Below are 15,634 nucleotides of genomic sequence, written 5' to 3'. Positions count from 1 at the left end.
ATGGTACACACTGCTGCCATTGTGCGTTAGTGGTGGAGGGAGTGAATGTTTGTGGATGGAATGCCAATCAAATGGGCTGCTTTGTCCTGGATGGTGTCAAGCTTCTTGAGTTTTGTGGGAGCTGTGCTCATCTAGGCAAGTATTCCATCACAATCCTGGCTCGTACCTTGCAGGATTTAGAGAGTAAGGAGATGAGCTGCTTATCGCAGGATTCCTAGCCTCTGACCTGATGTTGTAACCACAGTATTTATATGGCTAGTCCAGTTCCATTTCTGGTCAATGGTAACCCCCAGAATGGCGAAAGTGGAGGATTCAGTAATGGTAATGCTATTGAACATCACGGGGTGATGGTTATTTTTTTTTTTCTCTTGTTGGAGATGGTCATTGCCTGGCACTTGTGTGGCGCGAATGTTATTTGCCACTTGTCAGCCCAAGCCTGGATATTGTCCAGGTCATGCTGCATTTGGCGATTGGTGCTGAACATTGCACAATCATCAGCGAATATCCCCACTGCTGGCCTTATGATGAAAGGAAGGTCATTGATGAAGCAGCTGAAGATGGTTGGGCTGAGGACACTACCCTGAGGAACTCCTGCAGTGATGCCCTGGAGCTGAGATGATTGACCTCCAACAACTACAACCACCTTTCTTTGTGCTAGGTATGACTCCAACCAATGGAGTTTTCCCATTGACTCCAGTTTTGCTGGGGCTCCTTGATGCCACGCCCGGTCAAGTGCAGCCTTGATGTCAAGGGCAGTCACTCTCACCTCAGGAGTTCAGCTCTTCTGTCCATGTTTGAACCAAGGCTGTAATGAGGCCAGGAGCCGAGTGGTCCTGGCAGAGCAGATTATTGCTAAGCAGTGCCATTACTTTACTGATGATCGAGAATAGACTGAGTTACTAGACTAGTAATTGGCCGAGTTGGATTTGTTCTGCTTTTTGTGTACAAGACATACCTGAGCAATTTTCCACATACCTGGGTCGATGCGAGTGTATGGCTATACTGGAACAGTTTGGCTAGGGGCGCAGCAAGTTCTGGAGCATAAGTCTTCAGTACAATTGCCGGAATATTGTCAGGGCTCATAGCCTTTTCAGTATCCTGTGCTTTCAGCCGTTTCTTGATCTCACGTGGAATGAATCAAATTGGCTGAAGACTGGCACCTGTGATGGTGGGGATCTCCAGTGGAGGCCGAGATGGATCATCCACTCGGCACTTCTGGCTGAAAATTGTAGCAAATGCTCCAGCCTTATCTTTTGCACTGATGTGCTGTGCTCCCCCATCATTGAGGATGGGGATATTTGTGGAGCCTCCTCCTCCAGTGAGTTGTTTAATTTCCACCATCATTCATGACTGGATGTGGCAGGAGTGCAGAGCTTAGATCTGATCCTTTGGTTGTGGGATCACTTAGCTCTGTCCCTGACTTGCTGCTTATGCTGTTTGGCATGCAAATAGTCCTGTGTTGCAGCTTCACGCGGTTGACACCTCATTTTTAGGTATGCCTGGTACTGCTCCTGGCATGCCCTCCTGCACTCTTCATTGAACCAGGGTTGATGGTAATGGTAGAGTGGGGGATATGCCGGGCCATGAGGTTACAGATTGGCTGCTGCTGTTGGCCCACAGCACTTCTTGAGTTGCTAGATCTGTTCGAAATCTATCCCATTTAGCATGGTGGTAGTGCTACACAACACGATGAAGGCTATCCTCAATGTGAAGATGGGACTTCATCTCCACAAAGACTGTGTGGTGGTCACTCTTACCGATACTGTCATGGACAGATGCATTTGCAGCAGGCAGATTGTTGAGGATGAGGCCAGTATGTTTTTCCCTCTCGGTTCCCTCACCACCTGCTGCAAACCCAGTCTAGTAGCTATGTCATTTAGGACTCAGCCAGCTTGGTCAGTAGTGGTGCTACTGAGCCACTCTTAGTGTTGGACATTTGAAGTCCCCCACCCAGAGTACATTCTGCACCCTTGCCACCCTCAGTGCTTCCTCCCAAGTGGTGTTCAACATGGAGGAGCACTGATTCATCAGCTGAGGGAGGGCGGTAAGTGGTAATCAGGAGGCTTCCTTGCCCATGTTTGACCTGATGCCATGAGGTTCATAGTATTCGGGGTCCATGTTTTTTATAGTGGTTTGTTACAACTGATTGGCTTGTTAGGCCATTTCAGAGGACAATTAAGAGTCAGCCACATTGCTGTGGGTCTGGAGACATATGTAGGCCAGACCAGGTAAGGATGGAGGATTTCCTTCCCTAAAGGAAATTACTGAACCAGATGAGTTTTACAACAATTGACAATGGTTTCATGGTCATCATTAGACTTTTAATTCCAGATTTTTTATTGAATTCAAATTCCATTAACTGCCGTGGTGGGATTCAAACCCGGGTCCCCAGAGAATTACCGTTGGTCTGTGGATTACTAGTCCAGCAACAACACCGCTACACCATTGCCTTCCCAAAAGGTACTGACCATATTGGCAACATGAAAGATTTTTATATTATGGGGAAAAAGTACATTTTCAAAAACATATCGAACAATGGAAGTTACAGATTAAAGAGTGAAACATGTTTAAAGAAGGAAAAAGATGATGTTGGGGGGGCCATATAAGAACTGAAAGGAGTATGTAAAACAACCTCTGGGAAGCCTCCAGCCATGTTTGCAAAAGCCTGCTGTATCCAGTAACTAAAGTTGGAGAAAAGCCTTTGGAATTCCACTATGGAATGGGTGCTGTGGTAAATTTGCTGGCGTGCTATTTAAATTTAAAATCTATTTTGTACTGTTGTCTTAAAGGGGGTGTGTAGTTGGGAGTCAGGCTAATTAGGAATTTTGAGATTTGTTAAGTAACTGTAATCGTATGTATGTGCTTGAAATCTTTTGGTGATAAATGTTTTAACTTAGTTTTTAAAAACTCTGAAGGTGTTAGAGGACTCATTACTTCTGAATTTAGAGTCCAAATCTTCTCGTTTTTAAAAATAAAATTGCAAACCGTTGTGATAGCATGGCCAAATTTCCCTTGTGCATTTGGTTTGCCTGGCATACGTCACCTGCCACGTCATAACATCAGCCTCCTGTTATTTTCTTGCTTGCAATATTGATGATTGGTATTGATGCTTAACTGACATTGATTGCAATAGCTCCAATTGTTGTAGGAGAGCTGTTGTTACAGTGTACATAATAACTTCCTTAATGGTGTCATGTGGTAAGAGTCAAAACTGGGGTCTGGTCAAACATTACATCTGGAATATTTTTCCCCAGTGATTACTTTCAATGGCTTATCTGTCCTAACACTGAAGTTGGATTGGGTATTGCTGTTTTATTATATATTTCTCTTTGTTATCTACACCTTTAACGCTGCCGTTTTTAATAGTTTGTAACAGGCATTCTTAGTTTGTGTGAGCACCTTGCTCCTGTTGTAGAGAAGACTGCTAGCTTGGACCAGTGACCCACTCATGTTGCACCTTATTAAAGGGTGCAGTGAACAGCAAGTTTAAAACCTGCATGTAATTGGTCCTGTACAGAATCTGGCAGCGCTCAGTAGAACAGTCAACAAAATGAATCTTCAAATCCCCAGCAATGACATACAAGTGTCATGAAGCTATTAATGTATATAATATTATTGGAAATAAGTTTTATTTTTACATAGAGGTTTAGTCTGTGGGAGTGTCTTAATTGGATTAAAGCAAGCTAGTCTGGGTGCTTTGATGTGTACTAGTTTTGAGATGTAAGAGAAGTAGAGTGCATTTGCATTTTTTTAATAGAGCATTTGAAAATTAGTGTGAAATTGGCACCTAGCGAGCAGAGATCAAGCAATGATGTGTAAAGGGTGGAGTAGGTAAAGATCTTAAAATTTTAAGAGACACAGGGGCTAGTCAATCCTTTAATGTTGTGGGATAGTAATATTTGTTGTTCAAAGGGAGTGTTGCAGGATTAGGTGATAATAAATGGGGATTATGGAGATGCTAAATCTATTCCCATTGTGGAAGGTAAATTTAAAGAGCAAATGGAAGGTTGGTGAAGTTATAGTTGGAATGGTGGAAAAATTGCCCATGGCAGTGGTTCAATTTATTCTGGGTAATGATATTGCTGGATCACAAATGTTGGTTATGCCTGTGGTAGTTGAGCAGCCTGCAGAAGTGTTTTCAACAGAGGTGTCACTGAAGGAACATCCCAGATTGCCTCCTGATTGTGTTGTAATGAGATCAAAGGTTCATCGGGAAGAACAAGATAAGCAGGCAGTTCAAAGGCAAGAAGATGGTGTTGAAATCCAATTAGCTGGCACTGTATTTGATAACATTGTTCAGGAGGATGGAATAGAGGAAAACAGCTGAAATGTTTCATTCAAAGAGATTAGTGGAATTACAGAAAAACGATTTGCAATTAAAACAGTTATATCCGAAAGCTTATTGAGAAACAGAAGCAAAATGTATTCCATTATGTTATTATCTTCTGGAAGGTATTTTGATGAGAAAATGGAGGCCGGATCATGTTTCAGCAAATGAAAGCTGGAGTGAGGTGCAGCAGATTGTTATCCTATTAGGGTATAGAAATGAGATTCTGAGGATTGCTCATGAAATTGCAATGGGGAGACCTTTATGAATTAGGAAAACACAGGAATTGCATAGGGATGTAGACAAATTCTGTTGAACCTGTTATACATGTCAAATAACAAGAAAACCACAAGCAGTGATTTAAGCCGGTGCCATTAATCCCAATACCAGCATTTGAAGAACCTTTTACCAGGGTCATGATTGATTGTGTAGGACCCCTCTTTAAGACTAAAAGTGGAAATCAGTACTTAACAATTATAGATGTGCCCACCAGATTTCCTGAAGTGATACCGTTAAGAAATATTACAAAGAAGATTGTGGAGGAGTTAATTAAATTTTTTACAAGATAGGTTTACCAGATCAGGGGCCAAATTTTATGTCACAGCTGTTTAAGGAAGCAATGAACAGTTTGGGGATAAAACAGTTTGTCAACAGCTTATCATCCAGAATCACAAGGAGCTTTGGAAAGATGGGATCAAACTTTAAAAAGCATGATAAGAGCGTACTGTCATGATTGTGCACAGGATTGGGATACAGGAATACCATTTTTGTTATTTGCTATTAGAGACGCTCCTAATGCATCGACTGGTTTTAACCTTTTTGAACTAGTTTACTGTCATGAGGTAAGGGGACCACTAAAATTGATTCATGAGAAATTGGTGGGTCAAAATTCAGAAACTACTCTCCTGGATTATGTATCGAATTTCAGGGAAAGATTGAACAGAGCATATGAGTTTGCTAGGGAACATTTAAAGACATCACAGCAAATGGTGAAAGCAGATAAAGCTAAAATTCGCAGTTTTATTTCTGGGGAGAAAGTACTAGTTTTGTTACCACTACTAGGTGATTCATTAAGTGCAAGATTTAGTGGGCCTTAACAGGACTGAAAAGAAGTTGAGTGAAGTAAATTATTTAATAAATACTCCTGGTAGAAGAAAGAAGCAGAGGGTGTGTCATGTAAATATGCTTAAAAAGTGCTTTGACAGGGAAGAGGAACAAAAAGAGATGTTAGCAATGGTGGATGATGAGAAAGAGGTAGAAGTGCAAAACTCAAATTGGTTTTCCGCTAATCAAATTTGATAATGAGGGGGTGCTTGAAAATTTAAATGAAATATTGAGTTACCTTCCAAGGAAGTGTCAAAGTGATTTGGAAAAGCTATTGCAGTCTCACAAACCTATTTATAAGTTGGGAAAGACACATTTAGCTTTACATGATGTATGTATGGAAATGTCATCTTCAATAAGGCAACAACCTTACAGATTAAATCCGGTGAAGTTATCACAAGTACAAAAAGAAATTGATTTCATGTTTCAAAATGATGTCATTGAGTCCGGTTGCCATAATTACAGTTTGCCTATTGTACTGGCACCGAAACCGGATGGAGAACACAGACTGTGGACTATCGAAAGGTGAATGCCGTGACAAAAATGGATTCATATCCCATACCACGATTGGAAGATTGCATTGAGAAAGTGGGACAATCGAAATTTAACACAAAGATTGACTTGTTAAAAGGATATTGGCAGGTACCGTTGTCAGAGCAAAGGAGATATCAGCTTTTATAACACCAAATGGACTATATCAGTTTAAAGTCATGCCATTTGATCTGAAGAACGCACCTGCGAATTTCAAAGACTGAGAAACAAAATAATTGCGGGTCTAAGTAATTGTGCGGTTTATATTGATGATCTAATTGTTTTCAGTTAGACATGGAGGAGCATTTACAGCATCTGGAAGAATTATTTACTTGACTACAAGAAGCTAATTTGGTGATGAACTTGGTTAAAAGTGAATTTGCAAAAGCCATCTCTAGGTCATACCATTGGACATGGTAAGGTGGCTCCGAGAGAAGTAAAAGTCAAGGCTGTCATGGATTTCCCAGTGCCTACAATAAAATTAGATTTCTGGGCATGAGTGGGTTTTACTGAATATTTTACCAAATTTTAGCCAAGTGGTTGCTCCACTGACAACTATTTTAAAAAAAGAACAAGTCGTTTCAATGGACACTGGAGTGTCAGAAATCATTCAATAGTTTGCAAACTGTATTAACTACGCCACCAGTGTTGGCAGTACCCAATAATGCCTAGCAATTCAAGTTGGCCGTTGATGCAAGCAATTATAGGCACTGGGGCTACACTTACAAGAAGATGACACTGGAATTGAAAAGCTGATAGTGTATTTTTCACAAAGCTGAATGTACAACAGAAAAGATATTCAACGATTGAAAAAGAGACTGAGTTTGGTGTTAGCATTGCAGCATTTTGAAATTTATGTTGCAAACAATTCATCAGAAACTATTGTTTATACAGACCATAATCCTTTGAAGTTTTTGGACAAATTTTGAGACAAAAGTACCAAGGCCTTTCAGATGGAGTCTATTATTACAACCATTTAATCTATAGATTATACACATTGTTGGAAGAGAAAATCTGTTCATGGATGTGTTAATAAGAGTTTGAAGCTTAAAGGAAAATTGACTTTTTTAAAAACCTAGACACTAAACTGGGATGATTTCTGTTGGTACACACATCTGGTAATGTTATAGTGTGAGATGGGTTATTGAAATGAAGCCATCTTTTAGAATTATGACTGTTCATTTTTCGATAAGCAGGGGATATCATGAAGCTATTAATATATAATATTGGAAATTATTTTTATTTTAAAATAGAGGTTTAGTCTGTAGGTGTGTCTTAATTAGGTTAAAGCCAGCTAGTCTGGGTGCTTTGTTTTGAGATGTAATAGAGGTGGAGTGCATTTGCATTTTTTTTTTTGAATAGAGTATTCAAGAAGGCAAGTGAAATCTGGTACTAATGAGCAGCGACCAAGCAATATGTTTTATTGCTAATAAAATTGGTACTATAAAAGGGGTTTTATTGTTAAACGAGGCCAGTGATAAAATACGAATTTACATTCAATGTGCTAGGTATAACTGCAGTTTTGTGTGTGCAGGACAGAGGCATTGTAAGATCAAAGCAGCTGTAAGCCTACAACTGTCTCCACAGGAACCAAAGTGAAAGGAACCTCATTTTGAATTTGTACGGTGAAAATGCTTTACCTGGTGTCTGCTGAAAGTATGGATTGCGGTTGCCTTACTGGAGATTAGTCTGGGAATTTGTTAAAAGTTATGATACTAGTAACTTGTAGCCATGTGTATATGTTTAATGTATTGTAACTTATTATTTCATTTAGTTTAGCATAAAAACCCCTCAACTCTTGATGGTCTGATTCCTGAATTTAGAGCTGCATCACCAACATACCACTTTAAAAAACTGTCATAACTTATATTTTAAGTATGTCTCTGGAATTTTTAAATAATTCAACTTTACTGAAAGGCTGTGTCATAATATAAGTCGGAAGCGTGAAGGAATACTTCCCACTTAGCTGATGAGTGAAGCTCCAACAACACTCCAAGAAGATCAACACCATCCAGGGTAAAGCTGCTGGCCTGATCAGCATCTCTCAAACCTGCAGCCTCTACCCATTTGCACCTGCAAATTCCCCAGCAAGTCGCACACCATCCTGACTCGGAAATATATTGCCATTCATTCTTTGTTCCTGGGTCACAATCCTGGAACTCCCTCCCAACACGTTGGGCATACCTTCATATGGATTGCAACAGATCAAGGAGACTGCTCACCTGCACTGTCTCAAGGGCAATAAATACTAGACTTGCCAGTGACGCTTGTATCCTGTAAATTAATAAAACTGAATTTAATAAAATTTTAAAGTGAGTGTTTCCAATTCAGAAACAAAGTGCTGTTGCAGGGGTGTGTTTGGACATGAGAAAGAAAGGGATAACGGGTTATCCTGACAAGGGTGGGAGGAAGCCTCTGTGGAGTGTAAACACTAGCATAGACCAGTTCAACCAAATGGCCAAAGACTGGATGTAGCTCAATGAAGGCTAACCATTTGATCAAAATTTCATATTGCCTCAATGGCGTGATATCTGATTAGGTTTTTAATGTGTATCCCATTTTCTGTGTTTAAAGCAAATGAGTTTAACCTTGAACTTCCACAAACCATTTCCCCTTCATGCCCCAACTGTAAGGTTTAACTGGTAAATTCTAGTGTGGAGCATCCTTGTGCATTGACTTTCAATTATCTAGATGTGATGTCCACATTGTTGATTTATTTGTGACCAAGCTGTCCAATGAATAGGGTTTTTAATGAAATTTTTTTTTCCATGCTTAGGCAACTTTCCCAATAGCCTAGCAATCCTGGTTCAGCAATTGCTTAATTTTTTTATATTATTCATCAAGAGATGGAAATGAAGTTCCAGTGAAAAAGAAACTGTTAAAAGCATATTGGCTTTGAGTCCCAGTCTTTAATTTTTGTATTTTGGGTTTCCTTAAACAGTGTCATCTAAAGTTACATCAGCCTATTGGGTATAGCAGATATGAAGGACCTACTGATTTTTGGTGGGATGGAGAACCTCCCAGACACTTTACATTCAACACCACCCCATCAGCTGAGGAGTGCAGTTTTACCGGGTGCTCTTGAGATGCTAACTGCTTATTGGATACCCTTCGTGGTGCTGATCTCGAGAAAGAGAGAAGCACACGAGAAAAGAGTGCCGCCCCATCTCTGGATGAACCTCATTCATTTCTTGCTTATTGCCTGCCTTTATTATTTGACCAGAATTGTTACAAATGGGTATACATTAGTAATGTTAATAACATTAGTAACAAAATCTCAAGTCAACTTCCGACTTAAAAATAACTGTGACCAACTTTCCCTAAATAGAAACATAGATAGTTGCTTTTTTTTAAAATAAAGATGAACGATCGAGAATGCCCATTTTTAAATGTGATAACAGTTTAAACAGATCTTATCGAGGTCGAAGATTATGAGTAGGTTATGATGAGGTAAATAGCAATTAATTAGTTCCGCTGGTCAGCGAAACGATAACATGGACTTTTAAGCTTATCACAAATGCTTAATTCCCTTTTGAAAGGATTAATAGAGTTAAGATAATTGCATTGAGAAAGGAATAATAAATTGTATGGGAAGCTAGCAGAATGGAATTAGACCAACTGTCTCAAAACTACTGCAGATTTGATGGTGGAATGGTGCCTCCGTGTGCTGCAACATTCTAATAATTCTGAATAGAAATGCAAAATACAGGAACTTGGTTAGTCTTTTAAACTACCGTTTTACATAGTGGTTGCCAGCTGTGGTGTTAAAAATTTAGCTGTGTGCAACTTCCATGACTTTTCTTTTCCCTTTTTTAACCCTGTTTAGTGTTAGATGCCTTCAGAAGACGGTGAAGGATTCTTACCACGTTATGTGTAAACCATGTGCTTTCAAATTGGAACTTTGTGCCAAATGTGGGAAGAAAGAAGAGATTGTGAACCCGTAAGTAGTTGGTGCAATACTTTATAACTGGATAGAAAGCAATAGAATTTTAGAAATCCCAACAGGTAGTTTTCCTACGCAGATGGACTCCTATGATCTGAAGCTTGTGCCTTTTATTTTGGTTCCATAATATGGATAATGCAGGCAAAGCCATGTTTATCACCCATCCCTAGTTGCATTTGACAATCAAATTGCCCATTGCGTAACCAACCACAGAATCTGGCTGGATACATAGAATCACCAGAATGGTTACAGGACAGAAAGAGGTCAGTCGGCCTGTTATGTATGTGACAGCCCTCTGGGAGCAATTCAGTCCCCACTTCCTCGCATTTTCCCCGTAGCCATGCAAATTATTTTCCCCAAATAATTACCCAATTCCCTTTTGCAGGCCTCGTTGAGACTGCATCCTCCACACTTGGGCAGTGCATTCCAGATCCTAACCACTCGCTGCATTCTTTTTAAAAAAAACTTCTTTTGCCTTTCAGTTTAAATCAGTGTCCTCTAGTTCTTGGTGCTTTTGCCATATGAACATTTTCTCCGTATCTACTCTGCCCAGACCCCTCATGAATTTGATGATGGTTCTTCCTGTATTTGGCTAAATATATTTCTTTTAACATCTGAAGCAAAGCTCCTCCCCATCCAGGAAAACCATTGGCTAATTTAAATTCTATTATCTTGTTGCATCGACAGCTTGAGACTGAAGATTGCATACTTTGGCAATGAAAGATAGTTTGGGAATATAGGAGCAGGAGTCAGTCATTCAGCCCCTCCAGTTTTGCACTAATATAGCACCTTTCACAAGCTCAGGACATCTCCAAAGTGCTTTATAGCCAATGACGTGCTTTTTGAAGTGTAGTCACTGTTGTAGGTAACATGGCAGCCAATTCACGCACAGCAAGATCCCACAATCAGCAATATGATAATGGCCAGATCACCTGTATTTAAGTGTTGGCTGAGGGATCGATATTGGCCAGGACACCAGAGGGAATTCCCCTGCTATTTTTTTTAAGTAGTACAGTAGAATCTTTTACATCTACCTGAGAGGGCAGACGGGGCCTCCGCTTAATGCCTGATGCAAAAGATGTCATCTCTGACCATGCAGCACTCCCTCAGTTCTGCAATGGAAGTGTCAGCATAGATTTTTGTACTCTAGTCTCTGGAGTGGAACTTGAACCCACAACCTTCTGACTCGGGTGAAATAATAACATTCTAATCTACAATTAGATAATGCTTGATCAGTATTTTAGTTCCATCAATCTGCCTTGGTTCCGTAACCCTTAATACCCTTTACCTAAGAAAAAAGATCTATTCACTTCCGCTTTGACTTCTTTTCAGTTGGCCCACAGTCCTGTTTTCATGAGAGCTTAAGTTATAACTATATAAAATGAAATACAGGAAACTCCACGCCCTGTTGCACAAGAAGATTATTATTCAAATATTGAACCACCTTAGGGACAGCTGCATTGAGATTAAGAGCAGGATTAATGTGTGCTATATTATTCACTACAGCCAGGTGGCACTCTAACCATCCTTTTGCCTTTCCAAGTGCCAGTGTTTCTTTTCAGATTTGTGTATTTTTCTGCTGTTTATGCTTTTCCTTTTAAATGGGAACATTTACTTCAGGATCTTCACTAATGTGCTGTGTTCCTGTACTACAGTGCTTGCTGCTAGTTCATCTCATAACCAGTAGGTTAGCTTTAATGAATCAGCCATGAGCAGGGAGTGCATTATTGATGGTGATCCTCTTCATAAATAGAGAGTGAAGCCACAAGTTGTACAGTCGCCATTACAACAAAACAATGCTTCGGAAAAATTTGATGCACTTTAGAGTTAAGAGTGGCAAATAAAATTACAAAGACTGTTCTTGTAAGGGGTTCTTGCACCAGAGTACATCTATTACCAAAACTGAATAATTGATGTTTCTTAAAATGCTTAACTACTCTTGTGTATTTAATATTTTTCTTTTGTAATAAATGTTTTAATCTAATATTTAAAATCTCCAAAGATGATAGTGGAGTTTTTACTTCTGACTTCAGTGTTATATACCACTTTGTAATAAACACAAATTACAACATTGTTGTGATAGCCTGACTAAGTTTCACTTTGGGATTTCATCAGCCTGGCAATTACCATCTGCCAAGTCATAAGACAGTTGATAATATAATCATTAAAAGCAAACATAGAAACTTAATGTTATTACCAGCAATAAAAGCAGAAAATGCTTGAAATACTCAGCAGGTCTGGCAGCATCTATGGAGAGGAAAACAGAGTTAACATGCCTGCTTTTTTAACTCTAGTTTTGTGTAAGTCAAATGTTTTCAGGTTGGTGACATGTTACTGTGTATTCCCAGTGTTGACTACACACTCCAGTTACACTTGCTGTCTTCCACGTGGATGTGCAGGCACTCTGCATTATCCCACCACCACCCCATTCTCCAGAGCATCCAGACAAAGATAAGAACCTTAGCCAGAGCAAAGACTCCACCCCCACACCACTTCCCCCACACGCACACGCACACGCACACGCACGCGCACACACACACGCACACACGCACGCACACGCACACGCACACACACACACACACGTTTAGGTGGCCATCTTGCCCAGCAACAGATACAGGTGGGGAAGTCCTCTGACATTTCACTGGGAGTTCAAAGATCAGGAGCATGGGACTGAAGTGCAGGCAGAAGTTAAGGAGCAGCTCATCCAAATAGTGGAGGAGGAAGCTGTAGCCACTCCCATTGAACAAAACTACAGGCAGAGTCTTGTACATGGCTTTAACCTATTACTAGGTTTTACTGAACTCCCAATATGAAGTGTCTGAGTTCTTCCTCTCAGTTACACACACATTATATTCCTCCTCAATCAAAGTTCACATTCTGCTTTCAGCACAATTTGGGAAAGGGTGAGAAAGTCACCTCAGGACAACTTTTTGTAGATCGATTCTGTATAAAGGTGTGTACAGGCTTGCAGCTGATATTTTTCCCTCATTTCGGTAGCGATGGGTTGGGGAGCAATTTTAAACTCTATCCCCTCTCTCATCGGGACAGTGACTGCATCGGGTACCATGCTGGTTTTACACTTTGCCCTGATATTACTCCCCACTGAAGTATATGGCAGACATTATCAGACTGGTATAAAACCAGCATTGTTTATGATCCTATGTTACTCAACACGAAGAGTTAGGTTAAAATTCCACCTCTTGCTACTTCAATATAAAGAGTTCAATTTTCCGTTAATTACGTTTTTTTTCAAACCTACATTACAATCCTCTAATCTTGTGAAGTTGCTTTGTATGCAAGACAATCTTGCACAGACTTTACCAAGTGTTTGTCAGGGAAAGTTTCCAACCATGTTAGGCAGATTTCTCCAGTAGTTCCTATATTGACTGGAGGTTTCAGGCATTGTTAAGCTCCCTGGCATTTAAAAAAAAAAATAAAATGTATTAAATGTCATGGTCTCCCACCCCTGCAGTAATGCCACATTTCTTTGCTATCTTCTGATGTTCCATTGCCCAATTTCCTGTGCGTAAAACATTTTTAGAAACTGTGCAAAAGAGCTTGATGGATCTGACCCTTTCAGTGGAAGGCAGTCTGCTTTGGTGGCGAATGTTGATTTTTATATAGACCTGCCACACCCACCCCTACACAGGTGGATGTAAAAGATCCTTTGACACACCTTTGCCAAACTGGCCAATGTTTATCCCTCGACAAACATCGAATGATCCAGTCATTATCACATTACTGTTTGTGGGAGCTTGCTGGGCACAATTTGCTGCCCTGTTTCCTACATTGCACCAATGACCATACTTCATTGTTCGGAAAGCATTTCACTGCCAATCTGAAGCCATGAAAAGCTCTATGTGAATGTAATTTCTATTTCCTTTTTTTAGCCTTGGCAAATAAGGAAGTGGGTCTAATTTTTTAATCTCCCCAATCTCCAGGTTGTCTTCTGCAGAAGACCAACGAGAAAATGGTGATGCTGAAATAAATCCAGGCAGAAGAAGCAGAATAAGGAGCGGAAAAGGGGATGATGATGATAATGATGGCAACAACAGTATTGATGACTCTGATTTTGATAGTGATGAGGGCAATGATGAAAAAGATCAAGACCATTCTCTTCGGTCCCCTTTAACCTGTCTGCCCACTCCACATATGAATACAATATTGCAGAAAGAGAAAGCAACCAATACTGAAGAGATCAAGGCACATGGAGGGCCTGATATTTCTACCTTGACTCTAGATGTGTGATTAGATCTTTATCATTGCTGTATGATGTTACATTACAATAATGTTTCTGTACTTTAACTACCCTTAATCTGCTAAACAAAAAATGTTTAATTCTAATTCTTTCATGGGATATGGGGACCGCTTGCAAGGCTGGCATTTGTTGCCCATGTTTGTTGCTCTTAAAGTGGCTTACACAAAATTTGAGGTTAGATTTAAATATATTTAGTGCTAATGAACAGTCGTCGACCTGAAATGTTGACTTGTTCTCCATTCTCTTTTTTTTTTCTTTCTTTTCATGCGCGCTCACCCTGTGCTTCCACCCTGCCCCCCTCCCTCTTACGCACTCCCTCCCATTTTCAATTGTTTCAATTTCAGTCTTCCAGCATCTGTTATATTTTGTAACTGTTTCAGTGTTTTAATTCACTGCTGCTTTTCTTCCAGGAATGCCTGACTATGAAGGATTTATGTTGCTTCAGCAGGATTTTGGTTCATCTTGCCAGTTCTAATGAAAAGCCATTTGTCTCTTTTACAGGGATTCCCTGACCTACAGTGTATTTCCAGCAACCTAGCATTAGGGAGAGGGCAGTGGCGTGGTGGTAATCTCGCTGAACTAGTAATGCAGAGGCCCAGGCTAATGACCTGGGTTCAAGTTGTCCCATGGCAGTGGTGCCAATTAAATTCAGTTAATAAATCTGGGATATAAAGCTAGTCTCAGTAATGGTTACCTTAGCCACCATCCACAATTGTTGTAAAAACCCATCTCGTTCACTAATGCCCATTACGCAAGGAAATCTTCTGTCCTTGCCCAGTCTGGCCTACAGGTGGCTCCAGACCCACATTTAACATGGTTAACTCCTAACTGCCCTCTACAATAGCTCAGCAAGACATTCAGTTCAAGGGCAATTGGGGATAGGAAACAAATGCTGGCCATACCAGCCTTGCCCACATCCCATGGAAAAAAATATAAAGGAAAAGAAACTGCAGACAGCAAAGAGGATTTTAGATCCCTGGGACCATGGGACCAGTGCTGTGGGAGGTGGAACCTGTTATTGCAGGGAAGTTTACTTGTGCTGCTGGGGTGGGTGGGTGTTTAAATAAATTTGGCACGGGAATGAGTACCAGGATATAGCATTAAAGAAGAGAAACAAGGTGTGCAAAGGATTAGGAGAAATCAATAGCACTAGAGACAGAAACAGGGCATTAGGTGGGCTAGATTGAAAGAATACAAGGATATCTTAAGACATGTATTCAGTGTAATAATGTCAATACATAAAGCATGGTAAGTACTGTACTTTGTGCTGTTTTTTCCTTACCAAAAATCATGCTTTCACATATACTTGGTGTATAAGTTGTGCCCCCCCCCCCCCCGTCCCCACTTTTAAGCTACAAAATGCTGTACTCTCTCTAGTAGTCAGCTTCAATTTTTCACCCCAGCAATGCAAACATACGAAATAGGAGCAGAAGTAGGCCATTCAACCCCCTCGAGCTTGCTCTTTCCTACA

At 40.3% G+C, this 15,634-nt stretch overlaps 1 protein-coding gene across 2 annotated transcripts in view; it reads left to right on the top strand.

The window, feature by feature from the left end:
- c4h9orf85 (chromosome 4 C9orf85 homolog) overlaps positions 1-15,423 on the top strand; it is a 29,104-nt gene extending 13,681 nt beyond the window's left edge. For both annotated transcript variants that reach the window (XM_041185957.1, XM_041185956.1), the window contains exons 4-5: positions 9,789-9,902; positions 13,847-15,423. In XM_041185957.1, the coding sequence (XP_041041891.1) occupies positions 9,789-9,902; positions 13,847-14,153 (421 nt within the window). In that variant the 3' untranslated portion in view covers positions 14,154-15,423. The remainder of the gene's footprint in view (positions 1-9,788; positions 9,903-13,846) is intronic.
- The last annotated feature ends 211 nt before the right edge of the window (positions 15,424-15,634 follow it).

This window comes from Carcharodon carcharias, chromosome 4 (genome assembly GCF_017639515.1).
Source record: "Carcharodon carcharias isolate sCarCar2 chromosome 4, sCarCar2.pri, whole genome shotgun sequence".
Lineage (NCBI taxonomy): Eukaryota > Metazoa > Chordata > Chondrichthyes > Lamniformes > Lamnidae > Carcharodon > Carcharodon carcharias.
The sequence above is the reverse complement of the archived record's forward strand: the minus strand, read 5'-3'. Positions and strand labels throughout refer to the sequence as shown.